The 26,855-nt window shown below is 31.2% G+C and overlaps 1 protein-coding gene across 3 annotated transcripts in view; it reads right to left on the reverse strand.

The window, feature by feature from the left end:
• The window catches only part of LOC105835407, a 56,318-nt gene extending 29,841 nt beyond the window's left edge, over positions 1-26,477 (reverse strand). Inside the window, exons 1-3 of one of the 3 annotated variants that reach the window (XM_036293544.1) lie at positions 26,181-26,477; positions 448-3,279; positions 64-349 (exon numbers count right to left, since the gene is read on the reverse strand). In XM_036293544.1, coding sequence (XP_036149437.1) covers positions 64-349; positions 448-2,877 — 2,716 coding nt within the window. In that variant the 5' untranslated portion in view covers positions 2,878-3,279; positions 26,181-26,477. Of the gene's footprint in view, positions 1-63; positions 350-447; positions 3,280-3,582; positions 4,364-26,180 lie in introns of those variants that run through there. The other 2 variants (XM_036293543.1, XM_012678668.3) reach the window with 2 other exon arrangements.
• Positions 26,478-26,855: the final 378 nt, after the last annotated feature.

Genomic DNA, 26,855 nt, shown 5'->3' on the forward strand with positions numbered 1-26,855 from the left:
TTATTGTAACGCTTGTGTTTTACTTTAATTTGTAGTAACAATAAAATTTAGCCTGAGGATTACCAGCTAATGGAGGGCCCATGAGATTGGCGATTCCTTGAACGAGTAATAGAAGACCGTAGGCGTTCGTAAACTTCTCCAAGGTGATCAACTCGACAAGAATGATGCTGGTGAGACTGTAATTTGCTGCGATGAATAATCCAAAGGCACCAGAGATTGCACATAGAGTGTAATAATCGCTGACAACTATCGGTATCAGAGCGGTAACGGTACCGCAGAGAGCCATGCACACTGCGTAAACAATAGATGCATTCACCCAAGCCCTATCGCCAGCCCAACCTAGAAGAATCTGCAAAAGAGATTCACTTTAATGGCTAAAAAAAAAAAAAAAATACCAGATCTCAAATACGGAATTTATTTAAGTTTAACATCTTCACCGCTGCTTACCTCACCGCCCATGTTGGCGATTCCAATCACAGAGATCAGAATAGACGCGTCCGTCTCGCTAAATCCAACTTCGATCGCATTATCCGTCAGATAGACGTAAGGCACGTCGTACCACGTGTGCAAGAGAAAGTTGCTGACTGCGAATAGCAGGAATCTTGGATCGGTAAAGTATGAAAAGTCTAACATATCAACGATCAAATCCCAAAATTCCCAGAGTCCAGCGTACCAGACAAGCTTTGTCTTGGCGATCGTAGTCATGGAATTTCTGTAGATATCCGGGCAGCTGGAAGCTCTCAAACGATATCGATTGATATTGAGCATAGCGCCTCTGTAAGTCAGACTATGTCTATGCATCCTGATATCTTTTAAATAAGCAGTGGGTAGCCTTCTTGGCTGTTCCAATGTGCTAGATCGCCTTAACGGAGTGTCGGAATCGATTTTCTTCAGCCACCATAAATATGCCGGTTCTACCGACTGATGTTGCTGCTGTTGCTGTTGTTCATCGCGCAAAATTCGATCATCATTGGCCTTGTCCTTACCTTCAGCTCGCAATTCAACTAATGGACTCGGCGTAGATATAAATCGGGCCGAGGGTGTACTTAGTTGATCATGCAGCGCTCCGGAATCGCTGAAACTCCTCGACGATATTAAAAGACTTGGATAGTTTTGCAAGAGGACATTATAAACGGTCTTGTTCGTACTGAGCAGTTCCAACACCTCCAGAGGCACTTTCTCCCCGTTCTTGACAAAGGTAGGCAAATTTACTAAACTAGAGAATAACTTTTCACCACTTTCTTCGTCACATCCATCCTGCGGCCGAAGATTCTCGATAATCATCGCATTGGCCGATGCAAAACCTCTTTTGGAATCACCGTGAGGCGTTTGCATGGTCGTGTTCGCAGAACTGGTGGCGGAAAACGAGTCTGCGCTGGAGCTTTGTATTTTAGATCTCTTCTTTTCCCGATTCTTTCTTCTTTCTTGAGTTTTCGCTTTTGCTCTAGTGGTGGTCCATTCAAGGTCTCGCATCAGACAGCCACATACAGCTAAATTTGAAAACAATCCTGCCAGAATCAGTGTGGTACCTCTCCAGCCGTACTCAGCCAAAAGATATTGTGTGACAGGTGCGAAGATAAAAGTTCCAATTCCGCTGCCGCATACCGATAAACCGGTAGCAAAAGATCTCTTTTTGTCAAAATAATATGCTACGATTACTACCGCCGCGACGAAACACAAGGACAAACCGAAACCTGCTACGATACCAAATGTGAAGATGAGTACTTCCATAGAACTCGCATAGGAACTTACGACGAAACCGGCCGTTGCCAAAATGCTACCGGCTATCGTCACTTTTCTACATCCGTACCGATCGGTTAAGAAACTTGCCACTGGTCCCGATAACAATGGCATTGCCATGAAAAGACTGCCGATCCACGCTGTCTTAGATTTGCCCTCGCCGAAGTAATTGAGAAATTCTACGTATATTACACCAAAGGAAAAGGTAATACCATCCGCGATCAAGTTTACCATAAAAGAAGCCGCTACGACGATCCAACCCCAACCTCCGTCTGGAGGCCTAGCTTCGCAAAACTGTCCTAAGCTGGAATTGTCTTCGGAACTGCTTGTGGTAGATGTGGATATTGACGAACTTGGATGCGGTCTTTCCTCGTCGGGTGTGTGACGGATATGTAGCTGCTGCTTTTGGGACTTTTTGTTGAATTGCACGTGATACTGTTGCTTGTCCTCCTTAGGAGACTTGCCGTTCACGAGTTTTTCGGTAAGCTTCTCTGTTGACGAATGATCCTTAGATGACAAAATTCTGGTGGGGGACCCGAAAATTGATTGACTTCTCTCATTGAAAACATTTTTAAGCTTTTGCGGATTAGATGCATCTTCCTTGTAAAGACTGTTGGGTCTTTTAGGTGAATTTTGTATATTTTGCGAGGCTTCTTTTAGTTCTTGATGAGCTTCCCAACGTATTTTTGAGCCCGATTGTTCCGCTTTTTCCGGATTGTTATCTACAAATCTTACTTTATCTTCCTCCTCTCGTACATTTTCTAATGACTCTAAGTTGTTTTGAAAGTCATTGATGTACGGCGATTCCCGAACCGAATTCGAGTCTACAATTCGAATCTCTTCGTAATTATCATCACAATTGCAATTGTTTTCATTGTTTGCCATATGTAATTCGCCTTCGTTGATAATTTCATCGTCGCTTGTTTCAGTATACGATCGTCTTATAGTCGTATTGTTATTCGTTTGTTCGTCGAGTTGAATCTGTTTGTCTCCATCATTAAATCTGGTCCACTCGGCCATATTGAAGAAACGAAGATTATAGGGAAAGAGTATTCTTTTTCGGGATTTACTTTTCTTCAAGATATTAAAATATTCAATTTTCTTTTTCGAAACCGATCCCGTACAATGCACATACATAAACACATACAATCACACACGAGTAACAAATGCGAGCATCTGTATTTGCCAGAAATTTTCAGTGGTCTTTCTCTTCAATTGGAACGATCGATTTAATAAAGGTCTAATTTCGTCCTTGACTTAAACAACGGTAAACAAGGCCACTCGTAGAGTTGTCTGCTAAACTGACGACGCAACGGTAATAAAGATGCTGACGACCAGGTTGATGTAAAGTTGATTGGCGATTGGTAGTCGGCACCCGGTCGACCATGTAATGGGCCACCACCATTGCAATTGCGGCCTCGGATTCTCCAAATCCAAGTAGCACTTTGATTACTTGGGACCACCTCCTCCTCCGCAAAACGTTCGTCAACCCAGGCACCCATGCGGCGAAACGTACTGCTTCGATTCTCGCGTTGTATTCTACAATTTAAAAAAGTCAGTTATCTCATCATCAATAATGCATGCGTCGTGTTTAGACAAAGTTAATCAACGCTATCATGGATAAAATAGTACGGCTGGATAGATACTTAAGTATATATCTAAGTAGCAAAATGACGACTAATGTCAAAAAAAGAAAAGACTATATAAAAGCATATCTCAATTTTCTACACGTTTCTCTAAAAATTAAAATTATTGCCAAAGCATTAACTTTCTTTGTTTTATCATTATTTTGTTTCAACTATCATTTAAATCAAATTAAACGATATATCCCATTATTGTTACCTAAATGCGCGATAATAACATGATCAAAGTGATGCACACAGTCGCAAAAAAGTGTCTCGCTCAGCTATATTTACTCGCTAAAGCTATATTCTTAAGCATTATAGACGTTCCAAGTTCGATGTTTGGCAAAGATACTTGCGGTAGTGTGACTTGCTTCTGGCATTTCGTAATCGGCCGAAGTAGCTCGAGTTAAAGTCAGCGATTATAAATGAAGCTCATTGTGTATGAGTTGCTATCAATTTAAGGATTTAATGGTGACCACGATGATCACGCGTGTATCGTGCGATCTCTTTTCTTTCTTCTTTTATATCTTCCATCTCTTCCATGCTGATTGCAATTTGCTTTTAAAATTCGATTGCTGGCAATATGGTATAACCAAAAATTTCAAGTGCGTACAGATTTTAAAGGATCAGTGTCGATCTGACGCGTTGTAACGCAACGTAGAGCAACATGTCGCGATATATAAAAGAAAAAGTGATACTATGATCTCTTCTCTCCCATTTACATTTTGCGCAATAACTTTCTTAATAATTAATATATTTAATTAAACATTTAACATATTTCTATTCACTAATATATTGTTTTATCGGATCTATGGTCAAAATTATAAAATATTTAATAATATTACTTTTTTTAATGTAAAACACTGTATAGAGAAATAGGTGTAGTAATATCATCCTTTCACTAAAATAGATTTAAAAAATTGATTTTGTTTAAAAAAACAAAATATTTTATTATAAAATGTTATAAATATTATAAAATTATATATTTAATCAAAATAAAGAGAAAATATTGCAGAATGTATACAAATATATGTACACAATCTTTTTAGCATATAAATATTAAACATTTATAATACATATAATGTAAACTATATAAAGCAGTAGAACTACAACATATTTATTAAATAACCATTTTATATGAAGACTTTGAAAAAGAAATTATGTTAGACCTGTTAAGACATCACATGCATAGGGGGCTACATTAGCCTACAAAATCCCATGTTATTGTCCAACTTGTGTAACAGAATGCGCGCACGCGCGTGCCGTGTGTATGTGTGTGTGTTTGTGTGTGTGCGCGCGTGCGTATAGCCGAATAAAATGTTATATAATAAAATAAGAAAAATACTCATACATATAATCGTATGATAATATTCCAAGTTTAAAAAGAATGAGAAAGTATGTGTAATTTAACACTAGAATCAGCATTAAATGTATAGAAGTGAAGGTGGTAAAAATCTAGTTGTATAAAATGTAAATAGGTGCTAATAACCATTTATTTACATTTTATACAACTAGAACATTACCACCTTCGCTTCTATACATTTAATGCTGATTCTAGTGTTTGAACAGAATTTGAATTTTTTTTATCTATCATCACGTGCATGCTGGCCACAGAGCATGCGTATGGCCACAGAGCATGCGCATATATGGTCACGGGGCTATGTTCAGTCGCAATATTTTGTCGGTATGATATGTATCGTAACCTACCAAATCGTCAGCTTTAACGATTAATATCTCGCTTCGCGGAGGAGAACAACGCTTATTTCTTCTAGATTCTTTTGTTTCATTCAAAAACGCATCGATTGAATGTAATTCATTGAATTATATAATCATCAAAATCGGAGTAGAGCCCCTTACGGAAAAAAACTACAGCCAATAAATACCCCGATAGGAAAAGATTTATAAAATTGTATGACAAAAGAATTGTTAAAGATTTATAATCCGTCATTATAAGGACATAGTTGAGAAAATAGATGTAGAAACATTAACCTTTCATAAAACATTAATAAATGTTTGCGCAATTAAATTTTAAAATGATATTTGGCATAACAAAGCGATATGGCGACTCATCTTAACAGCACATTTGCAAAATTAAATTGAGAAATAAATTATGCAATAATTGAGAAAAATATTTCAGCTGTAAATGTTTAAAACATTTAGAAATATAATTGTGCATAAAAGATTTAAATTATTCCTCAATTATTCCTAAATTATGATGCACAAATATTGAAACATGGAATGTATAATATTGCATATTTCAAGATTTGTGCATTATAATGTAGGAATGATTTAAGAGTTTCTAACCGCTAAGTATTACTATCAATGTAATACTTAACTCTCCAACAGACGCAACTAATCAGACAAAGTGCCTCTTTTTCCATCTTTACTAGAATACTACATTACGCGCGCTTCGCGCGCGCCATTTAGCCTTTTTATATTGAACGTTGCACTTCTTCTTCTTCTGTATTTATATTCAGTTTATATGCAAATAATTTTATTCTCGAATGTTTTTTATTTATTCTTATTTCTTATTTCTTCTCTCTAAAACTCGAATCTCTTTCTCACTCGTTGTGTCTCCTTCTAATTACTTGCCAAACATAATCTCTTGCTCTATATTTTCATGTTGTTCAATATTACTCTCACACACTTTACCATATTTAATCTCTTTCTCTATCTCTCACGCTCTCTCACCCCCCCCCCCCTCTCTCTCTCCGCGAAACAAGAAGCGCGTAAAAAAGTATATTTTATAAGAATATATTAATGTATAACGCATTACCACCCCAAATTAAACATTGTGATCGTTTAAATGAATGTTGAAAGAGTTTGTCATAAATAATGTAGCGTAAGATTGTATATGTATGTATTGAAAATAGCTGAGAAAGCTAATTAAAAAATAATCAATCTCTCTCTCTCTCTCTCTCTCTCTCTCTCTCAACACTTTCCTTTCCTCTATCTTTTAAATAAAAATCATCCTCTGCCAAAAACGTAAAATACGCCATGTGTTAAAAATTTAAAAGATATATTAAAAAGAAATATATATTTATTTAAAGCTACCTGTTATTTCTCCTTATTTTTTATCTCTAAAACTCTCTGACTCGCTGTGTCTCCTTCTAATTACCTGTCAAAAGTAATCTCTCGCTCTCTTTTTTTCAAATTCTTAATTTGTCTATCTACATATCTTTTTCCAATCAAACTTCTTTCTTTCTGAAAAATATATTTTTAAAAAGTAAATTTTTTAATTAAATTATAAATTATAATACATTTTCAGGTTGTTACCTACTTTAAACTCCTTCTTTGTCAGTCAATGTACGCTTATAAACTATATATCTATCTATCTCTTTCCTATCCTACTAAGGAAAGAATACAGAAATATTTTTACACAAAATGTCAAATTCTTAAATACCTAATATTATACCTTATTATTACAACATCTTCTACCTCTCACACTCAAACTCTTACACTAATCTCTTTTTCTTTCTCTATCAAATTTCTTTCGTTTCTTAAATACGGAAACTGGCTCTCTTTCTCTTTCTTAATCAAATTTTGTTTCTCAAATATTTTTTTCTCTTTTTCAAATACGGGTAACTGTCAAAAGTTTTTGAAAACTGTCAAATGCGGCGAACTGACAAAAGTTTTAGAGCAGCAGACGACAGTATGAAACAAGTCATACAGCACTTGACAACCAATCAGCATCGCAGAAAAGCGGTGACAAAATAAATAACACCCCTTTTTTAAAAGTGGACTAGAATAACACAGGCGCGCGCTACGCGCGCGCTATTTAGTTTCTTACTTTTTAAAAATAACAATTGTAATAATAATTATATAAATAAATAATTATATACAAAAAGAAAGAAAAAAGAAATAGAGAGAGAGAGAGAGAGAGAGAGAGAGAGAGAGAGAGAGAGAGAGAAAGCATACTTACATACATTAATTTATTATCTAATTTTCTTTCTTCTTTAAAAATATCATACACATAAAAAAAGGAAAAAAGAAATACAATATACACAACATACATAAATCTTCTTTAAAGTAATATGATTGACACTGAAATGTAACGAAATGTTGTCAGCTCTGATTCTTCTTCTTCTTCTTGTTTTTTTTTTCTTTAATTAGCATTAGAGATTGACGACATAGTTTGAAAAACAAAATTACAATTGTTAATAAATTATTAAAAACTTTGACATTATATGTGTACCTTTCCATATAAAATGAGATCAACAAACTTTTGCAAAAATCAATACAGAAAAATAACTTTCGAAAATCTTCTGTTCGAGTAAAATACAATGTACAAAAAAAAAGTTACAATTGTTAATAAATTATTAAATATTTTGACATTACATGTATCTTTCTATATAAAATAAGATCAACATTTTTTGGAACTTTATATACATTAATTAATTAACTATTATTGCTAGTTATAAAATAATATTGTGACATATGCATGCACACGTACGCGTGCACATATAGAAATTAATAAATTTAAAAAATAACCAAATAAAAAATAATCAATAGAGAAAACTAACTTTCGAAAATCTTTTGTTTGAGTAAAATACTCCACAGTGTATACACGCACGGATGCACGCACCTCTCTCTCCCCCCCCCTTCTCTCTCTCTCTCTCTCTCTCTCTCTCTCTCTCTCTCTCTCTCTCTCTCTCTCTCTCTCTCTCTCTCTCTCTCTCTCTCTCTCTCTCTCTCTCTCTCTCTCTCTCTCTCTCTCTCTCTCTCTCCGTCTCTCCCGGTCTCTCCCGAACCACGTATTTGATTGGAATAACGTTAAGATATTAGATTCTGATACCAAAAAAGGTTAATTTCAGAAATGATCCATATTAAGGAGCAAGTTAATGGCATTAATTTGTAGAAGGACACGGAGTGTCTTGACAATTCTTATTATTGTTTATTTGACATTTTGTCGAAAATGACTAACGAAAAGTAAGTTTCGCTCATTCTATCTTTGACTGCCAAACGTTACACTGGTCTTTAGCGCTTTGTAAAATACTCTGTGTGTTGTTGCTCGTTTTAATATTGTGGGTTAAGATTTGGGACAACACATATAAGCTTACAGTTTTCTACAATACGCATATCAGTTTATGTTATTCATAACACGTTTTCTATCGTCTTTGATCTTATAGATTTATTTTAATATGAAAACCGACTTACGAAAAGATTTCATCATTTTTCATTTTATTATTCATTTAATTGTATTATTTATTGGTTCACGTTTTTGTTTATTATGACACATTCTGATACGAAATGCGTTGTTTTATGGTTATCATTTTTAACTGTTTAATTATATTTTCGTGTCCATTATTTCATTCATGTTTAAGTTCATACATATTGGTAATTTATTATGACTAAAGAGGACTAAAAAGGGAACCTCGCGAACCCGAAAATTCTGATTTTAATAAAACTTGGCATAAATGTAGAGGAGGTAAATACATTAATTAAAAAATGTTTTATTTCGGTTCAAAACCGGATTGAAAAGGTGAAAGCACGCTTCAAAGTTGAGACATTTTTGCGTTTTCTCGATATATCTCGTAAACTAAACAAAATATAAAAAAATGTTTCGTACAAAAGTTTTACGGCGTAAATACCTCTATTAACTATTCTATTTATTTTTTCCCAAAAATTTTTTTTGCAAAAAAAAAATTTGTTTTTGAAAAAAATTTTTGGGGAAAAATAAATAATATAGTTAACTAGAGGTACTTATACTGTAAAACTTTTGTATGAAACATTTTTTTATATTTTGTTTAGTTTACAAGATATATCGAGAAAAGGCAAAAACTCTAAATTTTTGAAGGGTGGTTTCAACCCTTTAAACCATTTATAAGCACCAACTTATAATTTCTAAATTCATGTATTTACCCCCTCTATACTTATGCCAAGTTTCATTAAAATCAGAATTTTCGGGTTCGCGAGATTCCCTTGTAAGTATAGTCGAAACATTTCGAAATTAAACATTTTTTAACACAGTATTATTAGTCGCGTGTATAATTATATAATAATTATTTAATAAATTATAATGTATTAGGAAAATTTGTCTTAGCTTGATATATTGACCTGTTTATCGTATTATCTCTGTAGTTATCACAGAAAGGATCACGGTAATCTGTAGTTATTACACGCTGTTGTTACTACAGTGCGTGCAATCCCTGTAATACGGAATACACGTCTAGCCCATGAAGTGTGTAATCCACTACCTGTGTAATATACTACATGTGTGGTAAGTGACTTGTGTAATAGACTACACGTGTAATCCACTACATATGTAATATACTACACGTGTAATCTACAAAATGTGTAATACACTACTAGGGTAGATGTCCCAATTACTGCCAGTGTCCCAGAAACTGCCCAGCAAACACAAAGTTACATGTAACGTGCCTGTTAGTTATAATTTCTCACTCAACAATGTAATTGTAATATAACACACGTGTTATATTACAATTACATTGTTGAGTGGGAAATTATAACTAACAGGCACGTTACATGTAACTTTGTGTTTGCTGGGTGCTGTTTTGTTTATTGTACTTGATAAAAACTAAATTTGTAAACAAACATGTTAAACAAAAAATTTATTATTAAATTAATACTTTAATTTATATAAAAATAAACAAACGAAACATATTTGTTTAGACTTAATATTTAAAAATTAATGTTAATTCGGTTTTATATCAAAAGTACGATTACATAAATAACAGGCGATGCAAAAATCATATTAAAGAAAGGGCAATAATTTTATTATATAACCTACATTGATCACACATGTAAAATGAATTAATAAGATATATAAGAATCATTTTAATGAAATAATGTATGAAATAGGTGATATTTTATGTTAAATTATTATAATTAATGCTGACAGTAATAGGGTCAATATTTTTTTGTTTGTTCGTTAAACTGCCGTCAGTGTTCGGGACAAAAAACGTGTTACAAGTACGTATAACTGACATCTACGAGATTCTATGAAAGAGACTGGCAATTATTGGGTGTCAGTAATACGAAATCGGCTGTCAATCATGGAGACAATTCTGTATATTTTTACTTATTATTAATTGTGTATTTATATCAAATGCATAATAATTTTTTTATGATAATAGAGTTATTAAGTAATATTATGATCAAAAGTGAAACATTTTTTAGCTTTAGCAATGCCCAAAATTGTTTAATAAAGTTCGGCTATAAGCTTAAGGTAGCAGTAATTGAGACATTTATCCTATATGCGTGTAATGCATTAAACGTGTAATGCCAGCAGTCCATGAAATTTGAGATAGTGAGTCTTATCATATAAATTATTTCCATAAATATTGTTCATGGAATTTATTAGATTTATTATATCACTTTTTAACCACATTGGTACCGGCCATGAACAATATACAAATTTCATACACGTAATTTTTAAATAAATGATTTTTCCATTATTTTACATGATATATACTTTTTTCTATGTATAATTATACTTTACAGATTATTTTCCTGTAATCCCGCTGTGATATTACAGACTATTATTCCGTAATCTCGGCAATATATTAAAAGCAATATATTACAGGCTAGATATTACAAGTAAGATATTACAGGTTATTTTCCTGTAATCCGAGCGTGTAGTGCAAAAATATTACAGAATTTATATTACAATACTTCAGCCTGTAATTTCGCGTAATCCTTTTATGTAGTTCTTGTAATATAATTTTCTGTAATCCGCTGTAGTTTCTTTCCGTAAGGGTCGGGTCAAAGTAAACATTTATCCTTATTTTTTCTTAAGTATTTTTAATTTTTTCTCTTTCTTTCTCTCTCTCTTTTTTTTTCTCTTTCTCTTTCCTTTTCTCCTTTAGGATACACACACACACACACACACACACACATAGCAGCAGCAAACACATGGACGAGCACACACAGCGTATACACGTACGCACGCAAAAATACAATTACTTTATTTTACTCTTCTTCTCATTTTTTGTTAACTAATTTTAATTTTCTCTGTCGGTCTCTCTTTCTTTTTTCCTTTCTTTTCCTTTTCTTAAAAATACAAGCCTTTCTTCGTTCACTGTTATTTTGTATGTAATATTTTCAAAGTTTTAGTTTTAAATTAATCAAAATTTATTCACGCTATATTCATTAAAGTATTGTTCATTAAATTTTAGATTTAAGTTATGAAATAAATATTTACTGCTAGTAAATACTGCATTATATATTATTTATAAAAATATAACGACACTGCATAATGAATCGAAGAGAAAAAGGGATGGTAATATGGCCACCAGAAAAATAAATGTAAAAATTGATTTTGTTTAAAAAAATCACAATATTTTGTTACAAAATTCTATAAAATAAAGGTAATTATTTACATTAGTGATTTCTCACCGATTTTGATGACCTTTAAATATGTTGTCAGGGTCATTATTCTGAATAACTTTTCTCTATACATGTTACGTCGCTTGCCTTAGTTTCTGAGTTATACAAAAAAATTTTTTTTTAATTTTTGCTTCGATTTCATTAGTTTTAAAGCAGGTGGGAGAGTGGGGGGGCAAAAAACGTGTGGGCGGGGTGCAAGGGAAGAAGCTTCGTCTCTCTGCCCTGCTCTGTAAGCAGAGGTGTGGGTAGACTTCGCTTCGCGTGGAAAGTCACAAACATTATTTTGCTCCATGTGATACAAAAAATGTGTGGAGGAGGTGCAGGGAGAGGGGCTTTCACGCTTTTCACGCCAAACAAGATGTTTGTTTCCACATTGTTCTGCGCCACGGAGAATTCTCTGCTTTAATCAAAGTCTGTTGTGTTTACAATTATTCGAGTTATTCTCGCTTCATCGTTTATTGAACTGTTAGTGTTGTTCGATATAACGAATTATATATTTTGACGTGGTTTTATATTAAAAGTAAGATAAAATTATATGAATTTTTGGATATTTGCAATAATTATGATAAATTAATTGATTTTTTAATTGAACGCAAAGTGATCCATGGTTCTATTAATTGTATAAAATGTGGAAAGGAAATGAAATTTAACACAAAAACATATTAACAAAAAAAGTTTAATAAATACAATATGACACTTCTTTGCTGTGGCCACACACACACACACACACACACACACGCGCGCGGGTGAGAAGCAAAAAAAAGCCTTTGGACCCCCTCCCGCATCCATCCCGTCGGTAGGGATGCCCAGGGGTAGAAGTGCGCAAAAGTACGGTACGTACTTTGTTGATAATAAATTACGATTTAATTGACACAGTTATTTCTTAATAAAATACGCATTGTACTTTTGCATACTTTTACCCAAGGCATCTCTACCGTCGCGACGGGATGGGTGCAGAAGGGAGGTTCGCTTGCACCCGTGTGTGTGTGTGTGTGTGTGTGTGTGTGTGTGTGTGTGTGTGTGTGTGTGTGTGTGTGTGTGTGTGTGTGTGTGGTTGTGGCTTCAGCGCAGAAGTGTTGTATCGTGTTTATTAAACTTTTTTGTTAATAAATTTTTGTGTATAACTCAGAAACTAAGGCCAAGCGGCGGTAACGTGTATGAGGAAAAGTTGTTCAAAATAATGATCCTGACAACATATTTAAAGGTCATCAAAATCGGTGAAAAATTGCTAATGTAAATAATTACCAAAAAAAATTTTTAAGTTAAAAAAAAAAGTAGCATAATTGTGAAGAAAGATAACGGTAGATAGACTTACATAAAGGTAGGATTTTTTAATCTCTTCCTTTTTTGCGATAATAATTTATACATGTTACGAATTATTGGTTAACAGTAGGATGACAATCGATATATTAAGAAATTTTTTCGATGTAGAAACGATCGCGACGGTAACTATTACCAGCATGCTTAGGTAGCTGTATTAACCCATTAACGCTCAAGTTGATTTTTTAACATAATTTTCAGCGATTTAATTCGCAATCTTAAAGGTCTATAAAAAATTTAAAAAGTATTATTTCTTATTTTACGTTTTTTCAGAATCTATCGTCCAAATTTGTGTAAAATAAAGTTCAAAAAAGTTATGGCGATTTTTAAGTAGAAAAATGCAAAAAAATTGCAAAAACTTTTTTTTAATATTTTTTTTTTCACATCGAAATAGTATGAAACTTCAAATCTTTTTGCAATCATCGGTGCAAAAAATAATTGTACTTTAAGGGTATATTCTTTAAATGTGTCAAAATTGTCATTTTTATTAAAAAATGGCGGCTAAATTGCAAAAATTTACGAATTGTATTTTTTTCACAATAATTTCTACATTTTGGATAACTAACAGCTTATTATTACTAAAAATAATCGGATTGATATTTACAGTTTATTTTCAATCAAATTCATAATTTTTAACATGGCAGATTCAATATGACGACCAAAATTTGCGAAAATTGTCAATTTTTCTATATTTTTCCTAAATTTCTTCATGAATCCTTTTCCGAAAACTGTTTTATGCACGATTTATTATGAATTTATGAATTTATTTATTAGTATATATCAATGGACATAAATTTATAAAGTTGTAAGGAAGTAAATTTAAAATAGTAGAAATTGCTGGCTATTAATTCATTGAAGTATACATTTTTTCTTACATGTGGTTTTTATGGAATTTCTTATACATGGGTTTTTGGGGTCGCTGATTACAATCTGGAGTCAGAATTGGAAAATTTTCCAAATTGAATATGGCGAATTCAATATGATGGATAAAATTAATAAATAATAGGCTAATTATTTATTTCAATTTGAGTATTTAGGAACTTTTGAGATCGCTGATTACAAATCTGAAATCGAAATTAGAAAATTAAAAATGGGAGACACAATATGGCAAAAAAAGGTTTTAAAAAGTGGTCGGATTTATTTATAATTAGATATGTATTTGAATTTTGAGGGTATTTAGGCATTTGCGTCTTTGTTCATAGTAGATTTGTAAAATCTGCAAACTTTTTTTGTGTATTACTTAGAAAAAGAATTAGGTTTCTTCCTTTCATATAAATAACATTGTAAAGCAATAACTTTGCAATATTACAGTATCGATTTGTTCAATTTACAATTTTTGATTTTGTAATTAGCAATCTAAAACTTTCATATACCGAAATTTAAATAAATTAGCTCTTCTTTTCAAACATTTTGTTCGTCATATTGGATCCATTATTCTAAATTTTTTTATTTTGAGTTCAGATAATTGGCGATCTCAAAACTCGCAGATATCCGAATTAAAATAAATTAACCCACTTTTCAAAAACTTAATTCACCAAATTGGTTCTGCCGTTTTAAATTTTAAATTTGGATTCCAGATTTATAATTAACGATCCTAAAAACCCCCAGATACTCAAATTAAAATGAATTGGCTCATTATTCATTAATTTGGTACACTATATCCGCTATTTTAAATTATGAAAATTTTCAAATTCTCCAGACTTAAATTCAACGATCTCAAAAACCCATCTATATGAAATTCTATAAAAAACGCATGTAAGAAAAAATGTATGCTTAGGATTAATAGTCAACAATTTCTACTATTATAATATTATTTCTCGCTATATTGTGTCTGCCATTTTTAAGTTTCTAATTTCGATTTCAGATTTGTAATCAGCGATCTTAAAAGCTCCTAAATACTCAAATTGAAATGAATAATTAGCCTATTATTTATTAATTTCCATAATATTGAATTCGCCCTTCTCAATTTGGAAAATTTTCCAATTCTGACTCCAGATCGTAATCAGTGACCTCAAAAACCTATGTATACGAAATTTCATAAAAAAACGCATGTAAGAAAAAATGTATGCTTCAAAGAATTAATAGCTAACAATTTCTACTATTTTAAATTTACTTCCTTACAACTTTATAAATTTTCCATTAATATATACTAATAAATAAATTCATAAACTGATAATAAATTGTGCATAAAACAGTTTTCGAAAAAGGATTTATGGAGAAATTTAGGAAAAATGTAAAAAAATTGACAATTTTTACAAATTTTGATTGCCATATTGAATCTGCCATGTTAAAAATTATGTATTTGATTGAAAATAAACTGTAAATATTAATTCGATTATTTTCAATGATAATAAGCTGTTAGTTATCTGAAATTTACGAATTATTGTGAAAATAATACAATTCGTACATTTTTGCAATTTAGCCTGGATTTTTCAATAAAATTGACGATTTTGACAGATTTAAAAAATATATCCTTAAAGTACAACCATTTTGTGCACCGATGGTTGCAAAAAGAGTTGGAGTTTCATAGTATTTCAATGTGGTAAAAGAAGTTGCTATAAATTTTTTTGGACTTTATTTTACACAAATTTTAATGATAGATTCTAAAAGGGCGTAAAATTTTACGTAAGAAATGATACTTTTCAAATTTTTTATAGATCTTTAACATTGCAAATAAAGTCGCTGAAAATTATGTTAAAAATGCGTCCGATTGGACGTTAATAAATTAACAAAATGCTGTTATTGTTTTTTTTTTTGTATAATTCGAAATGTGTACAGTCAAATAAAAAATTAAATAACAAAAACATATTCGAGTGTACATACATTTAAGTAACAATGTGTTTAAGTTTAAAAAGAATGAGGAAGTATATGTATGTAAATATTAAAATATACCTTAACTCTTTGCGTCAGTGAGTGACCCACCAGGTCTCTAGTTTTTAATTACTTTAACGATTTTTTAACCTTTTAAAAACGGTCTTTTGGTTTTTGATAGTTCAGGATACCTTAAGGTATGTTTAAAAAATATATATGACCACAAATTTGTATGTATAATACTTACGTGCTATTATACAAGGAAATTTCGCAAACCCGAAAATTCTGATTTTAATGAAACTTGGTATAAATGTAGAGGGGATAAATACATGAATTTAGAAATTTTTCGTTTGGGTTTATAAACGGTTTAAAGGGTTGATCCCACCCTTCAAAGGTAAAGACATTTTTGCTTTTTTAAAAATATATCTCGTAAATCAAACAAGATATCAAAAAATATTTTATACAAAGTTTTACAATATAAATACCTCTATTTAACTATGCTATTTATTAAAAAAAATTTTTTTTAAATAATTTTTTTCAAAAAATGAACAGCATAGTTAAATAAAGGTATTTATGCTGTAAAAATTTTGTGTAAAATATTTTTTGATATTTTGTTTAGTTTACGAGATACGTCGACAAAAAGCAAAAACCCTCAACTTTTGAAAGGCATGCTTTCAATCCTTTAAACCGTTTATAAGCCCAAACAAAAATTTCTAAATTTATATGTTTACCCTCTCTACATTTATGCCAAGTTTCATTAAAATCAATTTTTGGGATTGCGAGGTTTCCTTGTTAGTATCAAGAAATTTTTTGGCAAGGTTGGGAAGTAACGCGTTACTTATAATGTCGTTACCGTTACAGTTACTTTTACTTGGTAACGGACTGGTAACGGTGTTACTTTTTTTCTGTAACTGTAACGGTAACGTAGTTACATTTTTTTAATAACGGTGACTAATTTAATAGTTACTCTTATCGTTACTTTTTATAGTTTGAATTTTCTACTTATGACGTATAATAATTTTTATATTTTTAATCTTTATTCAACCGATATTCACATTTAAAATCATCTTATAAAAACAATTTTACGATATCATGAATTAATGGGCGCGTTTAGCAGACGGAGCGAATCAGTGAGTGCTCAGTAATTCTTTTTATGATTGGTTTCTGCTTCTAAATTAAACGAAGAACTGAAGACAAGAACTAATCATAGAGAATCACTGAGCGCTCACCGATCCGCTCTGTCCGCTGAACGCGCCCAATTACAGAACCGTAACTCTTATGAACAAACTTTATAAATATCGACTTTTAAGTTTTGCAAGATTGCCCAAAACTAAAAAAAAAAACTATTAAATTCAATGCGACTTTACTAAGTAGCGCAACTGTTGAGATAATGTTTAGCATTAGTAATACTGTTTTATCACTTTGTAGAGATAATCTGAACGATGATATAATGGAATATTAACTTTCATTAAAAATTAATAAAAATTATTAATAAAATTTAACGAATTTATATTTTGTAGAATAATTGATAATCCTATATCCTAATCCGAATAATCCTTGTAATTTTATATATTTTAAGAAAACAATTATAAGTTTAATAAAATTATATCAAGAATAAAAATATAAATTTGGTTATATTTATAAATTTAATTAACTAAATCTTTTTTATTTACATTTAAAGCATTTTGAAACTTTATTAAAAAACTTTTTTTATTTTGCAGATTAAAAAAATATGTTGCTTACATTAATATTTTAAATAAAAAAATATTTTACAAATTTTTTATTTAATCTTGTTTTAGGATTAAAAAAATAACAGAAAAAGTAACAAATCGTTACTTCTTAATATAAGTAATGATAATGAGTTACTTTTAAAAAGTAATTTTCCTATCTCTTTTTTGGGGTGCTGATTACAAATCCGTTATCAGAATTTCAAAATTTAAAATGGTGGATACAATATGGTCTGCATAAAATTAAATATTCAACTAATTTCCGTGAAATTTAGATCGGTATTCATATAGTCGGATTTTATATTAAAATCATCTTAAGCACTGTCTTAAGATACCATCAACCAATCACAGAGCCGTATTGGCATCTTGAAACATTACTCGAGACAATTTTGAAATAAGATTTGACTATGAATACCATTCTTAATATCTAGGAGTTTCGTTCTATTAAATCCGCCATTTTAAATTTTGAAAATTTGACAATGAATTCGCTATCAGCAACCAGAAAAACACCTAGATATTAAGTTTCATAGGATTTGGTTTAATTTTTAGTTTTACGTCCACCATATTGAATCCGCCATTTTTAATTTAAAAAATCTGACATTAGATTTGTAATGAGTGACCCAAAGAACCCCTGGATACAGATTTTTATCGAAATTGGTAAGCAAAAATAATTTGTGGCTCAAAGGGTTTTGAAATTTTCAAAATTAAAAATGTCTTATAACAAAGTTGGCTATTGTGTATTGTCATATTAGCGCCATTTCATAAAGACAGGCTACTAAACAAATAATTCCATAAGTAATTACTAGAATTCGTCAGCTAATAGCGAAAATAATACAAGTGGTCATATTATTTACAGTGGTCATAATACCACCTTCTTCTCTATCATTTTTTAAAACTTCTTTACATATTATTCCATGAGCGCAATGTTTGAAAAATATTTTTTTTAATGTTTGAGAAACATTTTTAAAAACATTTTTAAAAACATTTAAATAATGAGATAAGTCCCCTTTTTCTCATGAAAAAAAAAAGTTTATTTTACATTTAAAAAGTATTCTGTTATTATTTAATAAAAAATTAATTTAACGTTTAAACAAATTCTATTTTAAATATTGACTAAACATTTGCTTAATGTCTTAAGAGTAAAAAATTGGTTACATTATTCAATTATAATAATTTTGATAAAAACGTAACTTTACCAGTCTAGCATCGATCAATTTCTACGATAATTTAAGGGAGAAGACTTATACATGTTTCAGCCAAGCCACAGTTGTACTTGTTAATGTTAACATGTTTAATTTATACGCCCGAAAAAACGGTTATCCATCCCACCGTTAGTGACCGTCGACGTTGCTTGACTTCGAAGAACGTTCGCAACTTAACACTTCGTGATGATCCATGAATACTTCATGTATACATATTTGTTATAAATCACTTCAATAGATGTTGTCAGAAGGATGAAACATGTATAGTTAACTTATATTTTTATAATTCAATCAAAGTTTTAAAGTTTTTACTGATTTTTACATATGCGAAATAGCTGCATGTAGAATAACTTATGAAAAGATCTATTTTTGCTCTGTTTGCGAAGAAATAAAGGATACAGATCATTTCTTATAATTTTTTAATATTTCCTGGTAGAAATTTAGTACAGCTTTTGATTGGTTATTGGACAGTTTTATTGGTCTTTGTCTAGTAACTGAATAGCAAACTATCTAGGATACCAATCAAGATGTAACGCTTTTCTCATAGTTATTGTATAGAAAAAGTGTATAATATCCGAACTCAGTTACTTAACAGTTACTCAACAGTAAAAGTACCTTTTAACCTCTTAATCTCTCTTGAGACAAGAAATCTACAATTTTGTAACAGAACTACATATTTGAAGTTGTTCAAAAATTAAAATAAAAAATCAGGTCAGTTTCTAGGCAGTATTTTTGTATACATATAAAGAAAAATCATGAATATTAGATAGTAACAAATTAAGTCAGTTAAACTGTATGAATTTCTACTAGGGTTGTTAATATGCCATATTGTTTCGATAAGTGCAATATATATTGTCTTAATCTCCACTTTTTTTATGTTCCAATGTTTCAATTTGTGTCACTTAGAGGTTTCATTTATACGCTTTTAACACTCTCATTATATAGATTCATTGTTCCTTTACACTTGATTTACGCTCCATAATTAGTGAAGCTTACTAACCAGGAGTCAAATATTTTTTAAAATATTTTAAACTTTTTAAATGTAATATAATTATTACATAAACATTACATAAATGTTACGTAAATATTATTTTAAACTTTTTATTAAAATGTTAAGTTAATATTATAAAAACGTCAATTAAATATTATATGTATAAATATTTGACCTAAATCATTATTTTAAATGATTAATTATTGTTACATAAATATTAAATCAATATTAAATTAATATTTTTTTAATGTAAAATAAATATTATATAAATATTAAATAAATATTACTTAAATAATTTTCTTAAATCATTATTTTTAATGAAGAATCAATAATTTATAAATATTAAATAAACGTTAAATAAACGTTTTATAAATATTTTTTCTAATTCATTATTTGAAATAAATAATTCATATAAAACAAATGCTTAATAAATATTAAATAAATATTATTTGTACAATAAACGCTAATAATGTAAAAATAATTAAAAATAAATATTTAAAAAACGTTTAAAAAATATTGTGTGCTCATTGTGTGGAATTGCACATATCGAGAAATGTGTGTGTGTGTCAAGAAAAATAAGTTTTAAGATTAAATTTACTTAATGTGTTTACACATATAAAATAAATTGACGCCATTAATTTTAAAACTAGTTCTATTAAATATCTCTATCACATTGTACTTTGTGTCACGTTGTGTATCTTGATAAATTAAATATTACAGACTAATGTTAAAAAGCCAGTTAAATATGTTACAACTTGTGTTTGGCGTTTGTCAAAACTAATCGTTGACCTAGATCTTGTCGGGTTACTTAACTCAGAGGAAGACGATTATTTAATTTTTTGCGTGGAACTTTAATACGCTACGCGCGAATACTACGCGTGAACATCCGAAATATAGAAATTCACGAAAACGAAGCGTGAAATGCGAAAAGAAAAACTACTAAAAGCTCAGATAGTTGCTTTTATATTACACAAATGTAAAAAACTCGACATATATATTCCAATAATGTAAGATATTGTCAAACATAAGAATATAATTTTATTAATTAATTAATCTATATTTGTAGAAGTAACTCGTAAAATAGATTTTAATAATAAACCATATATCGATATTTTAAAGAATTAACAAAGAATATTTATAAAATGTAACAAAAATAAAAGGTAAGGTATTCAATTAAAGGACAAGCTATCTTCACATTAAGTTAAAAAGAATTTGATAAAATTAATATGTCTAGTTTCTTATTGTAGAATTGCGATATAATTTATTAAACGTATTAGCGCAAGGTAACTTATCTTATTTTGGCGACAGCTAATTAAACTTTTTACTACTATAGATTAAATTGCCGTTTTTTTCAGATTTTTAAAAATTCTAAAAATTCCCTAGAGATAATTCAAATCTTATTTACTTGTTCTCGTAACCGCGTCGTTTGATCATACTCGTATCATACGTAAAGATGAAGAAATAGACGTCTTTGGCCGAGAAAATTTTGCGTAATTTTGGCATCGTGCCCGTGGATGGGTAAACCAAAGTACGACGGTAGTTCACGGTCCAAATTCAACGCCAGTACGGCAATTATATCGTTTTCGCATTAACGTTGCTGTGATTTCATCGATTTTATCATCCTATACGAACCGCGGTGCGAGAGATAGCACATTTTAATGTAAATTTATGTATATTTTACCTGTTCCAAATTGTTGGTCACAATATAGTTGTAATTTTACTGGAATTTATTCAGGGTTAGGAACTAACGAGTTACTTGTAACGAAGTTACAATTACAGTAACTTTTTTTGGTAAATAATAACTTAACTTCGTTACTTTTCTCCTTCTGTAACTGTAACTTAACGCAGTTACATTTTTTTGGTAACTAATAACTATTTTGATAGTTACTTTAATAGTTACTTTTTTGGAATATGCGCTAAAATGTTTAATCAACAACCGCAAAAAGTCGAGTCCATACAAGAGGAATTGTATCAATTCTTAAAATCGAATAATTCCAGTATTAATATGCTAAATAATTACACTGCAATTAAGAAACTTTTTATTAAATATAACACAGACATTCCAAGTTCTGCATCTGTGGAATATATGTTTAGCATCGGTGGCTCTATAATGACGGCACAAAGAGGTTTTTTACGATGATATATTTGAATATCAAATTCTATAAAATTAAATTCTATAAAAATTTTTATGAAAATTTTGTAACAAAAAGAAATGAATCAATGTATGACAGCCAATGTATCGTTATATTTCATTTAATTCTGATAACAGTAATATACGATTTAGAGTTTTACCTTTACAAAGTTCTCATTTAGTGTACATAAAATAACTTGTTAAAGCACATAATATACGACAGTTAGTAAAGCATAAAATGTAAGATTCTTATTTCTTATATTTAAAATAATGTACGATTATTTAAGAAAAAAGTAACTGAAAAGTAACGACTCGTTATTTTTTTAGTAACTGTAACTGTAACTGTAACGAGTTATTTTTTAAAATCGATAACTTGTAACTGTAATTAGTTACTTTTTCAATGAAAAAACTGTAACTGTAACTAGTTACTTTTACAAAATAACTTTCCCAACCCTGAATTTATTCCAAGCAATGTACGCTCGTAAATCGCAAATCTTAAGAATTGAATTTAGTAACTATATCGAGAATAAATTGAGAATAGAACGATACATGTAGTATATTATAAACATCTTAGTACGTATCAAAGATTCATAAGAAAATGTTTAATTAACAATCTTTAATGATTTGTGATTGAAGTACGTGAAATGCCACAGAAATGGTATTAAATATACAGCTTCTCTATTTAATGCTATGTTTCGGGATTTATTGATCAATGTTACGAGAAATCACATTCGACTGAGAAAGTGAATGTTCGTTAATGAAGTTAATCGTTATTGGCAGAATTGAAGGAGAACGAACGATAAAGAAACTGGCACCATGTGTCAAGATAACGTGCGCTTATTCACATCAAGCGTGAATATCGATCACACTTGTGTTAAGCATTAAACATTAATTATGAGCGTTAGATACTCTCGATCTGCTTTTACATATTTTACAGAAAAATGGCAAAGTTATTTTATAATTGTTATTTTAAAGTTGCTAAACAATAAACTTGAATTCTTAATTAGACATGTAGAATTTCAAATTAAATCTGTTTGGTAAGGCAATTCTGAAAAGTATGACGAAAATACAGTGGAGCCTTGTGCAGTCAGGCGAGTATACATGCATATAAAGAGATAGCATAACGTATGTGCTATTTCTAATTAGTATATTATTAAAATGAACAAGTTTCAAATGGATTAAACGTTTTCAAAGACTATTCGAATCGTACGTGACGATTAATAAAATTAAATATCGAATAAGCGAACGTATCTTTTTTACGTTTGTCATGAAACTTGCTGAAAAATCTATGTGGCACACAACTCATTATAAATACTATCGCGTTTTTCGTGCTATATTATCTTGAACATCGTTACCATTGAAAGATTTATCGTTGAAGACAACATATTATCTCGCATATACATACACATTAATTTCATTTTTCACTTTAACGCCATAAATTTTTAAAATATCATATCGCAATCTCAATGGCAATGGCCTGTGTGAAGTTAGCACCGCATCTTTCAAAATTGTAAGTTTTATCAAGAGTACTATTTGCACCCCAAAGAGTACTAGAGTTCCTGATAGGTATTAGCAAGAGTACCGCCGAAATATTTAGAGAAATTGCAATTTGAAAATATGAGGTGCTAACTTCCCGTGGCACCGCAACATGAAAAATATATTGTTTTAAAGATCCTATCTTAAAGTACTCGAAAAGTACTACAGTTCCTGATACATTTTAACAATAGTACCAACCGCCAAATATTATAAAAAAATTGTTGAAATTTGGAGATGGCACCGCAAAATGAAACAAATATTGTTTTAATGATCCCATCTTAAAGTACTCAAAAAGTACTAAAGTTCCTGATACATTTTAACAATAGTACCAACCGCCAAATGTTTTTAAAAAATTATTGAAATTTGGGGATGGCACCGCAAAATTAAAAAATCATTCTTTTAATGATCCTATCTTAAAGTACTCGAAAAGTACTAGAGTTCCTGATATATTTTAATAATAGTACCAACTAATAAATACTGAAAAAAAAATTTTTTTAAGATTACAGCCTATCTTTCATAAAAGTGGCCGTAACTCCTTTGCCTTTAATTTCACAGCTTTGTGCCTTAATAACTTTCGAAAGTACTCGCTGGGGTGCCAAAAGTACTTCAATCAAAACCCGGAAATTGTAAAAAAATTTCACCTCTCTGGAGGACTAACTGTATCTAAAAGTGACCGTAACTCCTTTGCGTCAAGTTTCACAGCTTTGTGCCTTAATAACTTTCGAAAGTACTCGCTGGGGTGCCAAAAGTACTCCAATCAAAACCCGGAAATTGTAAAAAAAATTCACCTCTTTGGAGGACTGACTGTATCTAAAAGTGGCCGTAACTCCTTTGCGTCAAGTTTCACAGTTTTGTGCCTTAATAACTTTCAAAAGTACTCGCTGGGGTGCCAAAAGTACTTTAGTCAGAACCCGGAAATTGTGAAAAAATTGTATCTCTTTTGAGGACTTAACATAATTAAAAGTGACCGTAACTTTTTTGTTTTTGATTTTATAGCTTTGTACCTCAACCTTTAAAAGGCCGGCAAATTGTACGTTATATATCAATCTATTTTTTCCAAAAACTTGTATTTATGTATATATATATATAAATTTTTTTACAATTTCCAAGTTTTGATTGGAGTACTTTTGGCACCCTAGCGAGTACTTTCAAAAGTTATTAAGGCACAAAGCTGTGAAACTTGACGCAAAGGAGTTACGGCCACTTTTAGATACAGTCAGTCCCTTAGAGAGATAAAATTTTTTTACAATTTCCGGGTTTTGATTGGAGTACTTTTGGCACCCCAGCGAGTACTTTCGAAAGTCATTAAGGCACAAAGTTGTGAAACTTGACGCAAAGGAGTTACGGTCACTTTTAGATACAGTCAGTCCTCCAGAGAGGTGAAATTTTTTTACAATTTCCGGGTTTTGATTGGAGTACTTTTGGCACCCCAGCGAGTACTTTCAAAAGTTATTAAGGCACAAAGCTGTGAAACTTGACGCAAAAAAGTTACGGCCACTTTTAGATACAGTCAGTCCCTTAAAGAGATAAAATTTTTTTACAATTTCCGGGTTTTGATTGGAGTACTTTTGGCACCCCAGCGAGTACTTTCGAAAGTTATTAAGGCACAAAGCTGTGAAATTAAAGGCAAAGGAGTTACGGCCACTTTTATGAAAGATAGGCTGTAATCTTAAAAAATTTTTTTTTTTCAGTATTTATTAGTTGGTACTATTATTAAAATATATTAGGAACTCTAGTACTTTTCGAGTACTTTAAGATAGGATCATTAAAAGAATGATTTTTTAATTTTGCGGTGCCATCCCCAAATTTCAATAATTTTTTAAAAACATTTGGCGGTTGGTACTATTGTTAAAATGTATCAGGAACTCTAGTACTTTTTGAGTACTTTAAGATGGGATCATTAAAACAATATTTTTTTCATTTTGCGGTGCCATCTCCAAATTTCAACAATTTTTTTATAATATTTGGCGGTTGGTACTATTGTTAAAATGTATCAGGAACTGTAGTACTTTTCGAGTACTTTAAGATAGGATCTTTAAAACAATATATTTTTCATGTTGCGGTGCCACGGGAAGTTAGCACCTCATATTTTCAAATTGCAATTTCTCTAAATATTTCGGCGGTACTCTTGCTAATACCTATCAGGAACTCTAGTACTCTTTGGGGTGCAAATAGTACTCTTGATAAAACTTACAATTTTGAAAGATGCGGTGCTAACTTCACACAGACATCTCAATGTCTCTTACAGCGTTTTCGGCCTGGGTTAATCGCTCCGAGAGCGATTAATGACGTCATAAGACCAATCACAACCATTCTTCTGAAGAAGGGGATAACTGCGATTGGCTAGTTCTAGAGGAAAAAAACCCGAGATGCATTAACCCAGCACCGGTCGAAAACGCCATTACATTAGTCTGTTTTTATGGTGAGAATGAATAGCTCAATCGCGAGCGATGCACGATGGTATGATGTTTGGATATGGAGCGGTATTTACTACGATGCGCGATTTCTCAGCTTACAAGATTAAAGTTATATTCTATCTTTATATGTGTAAGAGTTATAAATTCAAGTGAAAAAGTTGAGAAATCTTAACGACAAATTATTCATGTTTACGATGACCTTTGACGTTATCGAAACTCTATTTCCTGCTCGATTTTATTTGGAATCAAGATCATTTTACATGTGAGCTTAAATAAAGCATTGATATTTGTAATGGCAAAAACATAAAATAAAGTTAAAAAATTAACGAACCATAATAGATGGTGCGGATGGGTTACATTACATTAGTCAGGCATTTCATTTCCATTTGGCGAAACGGCACGTTGAAGTCCAAAAGTGTGAGAAACGTCGCGCTCTAACATCGAACTAATATTGGGAAGTTGCGCCGTTCGCTCGCTTGCGTGCGCTACCGCTTGGCCTTTGCACGAGGTCGAACACCCGCATTTGCGAGACGGCAAAATCTCCAGGTCCCGTAAAATCTCATCGCCAGAGAGAGAGAGAGGGAGAGAGAGAGAGAGAGGGAGAGGGAGAGGGAGAGGGAGAGGGAGAGGGAGAGAGAGAGAGAGAGAGAGAGAGAGAGAGAGAGAGAGAGAGAGAGAGAGAGAGAGAGAGAGAGAGAGAGAGAGAGAGAGAGAGAGAGAGAGAGAGAGAGAGAGAGAGAGAGAGAGAGAGAGAGAAAGAGAGAGAGAGGGGGGGGGAGAAAGAAGGAAGAGGAGAAAGAAAAAGAGCGAAAAGAAAAGAAGAAAGAAAGAGAGAGAATGTATGCGTTGTCAAGTTGAGCGGATGGCGACGAACCCAATCACCCACGAGCGAATGTGTTAACAAATGCGAACAAGTGTACGATTAAACGAGTGATTATTTGGTGAACGCGATCAGTAATGCTCAAGAAAAAGAAAACGATCGTCGAAGGTGAATCATGATCAGTAA

This window comes from Monomorium pharaonis, chromosome 11 (assembly GCF_013373865.1).
Source record: "Monomorium pharaonis isolate MP-MQ-018 chromosome 11, ASM1337386v2, whole genome shotgun sequence".
Taxonomy (NCBI): domain Eukaryota; kingdom Metazoa; phylum Arthropoda; class Insecta; order Hymenoptera; family Formicidae; genus Monomorium; species Monomorium pharaonis.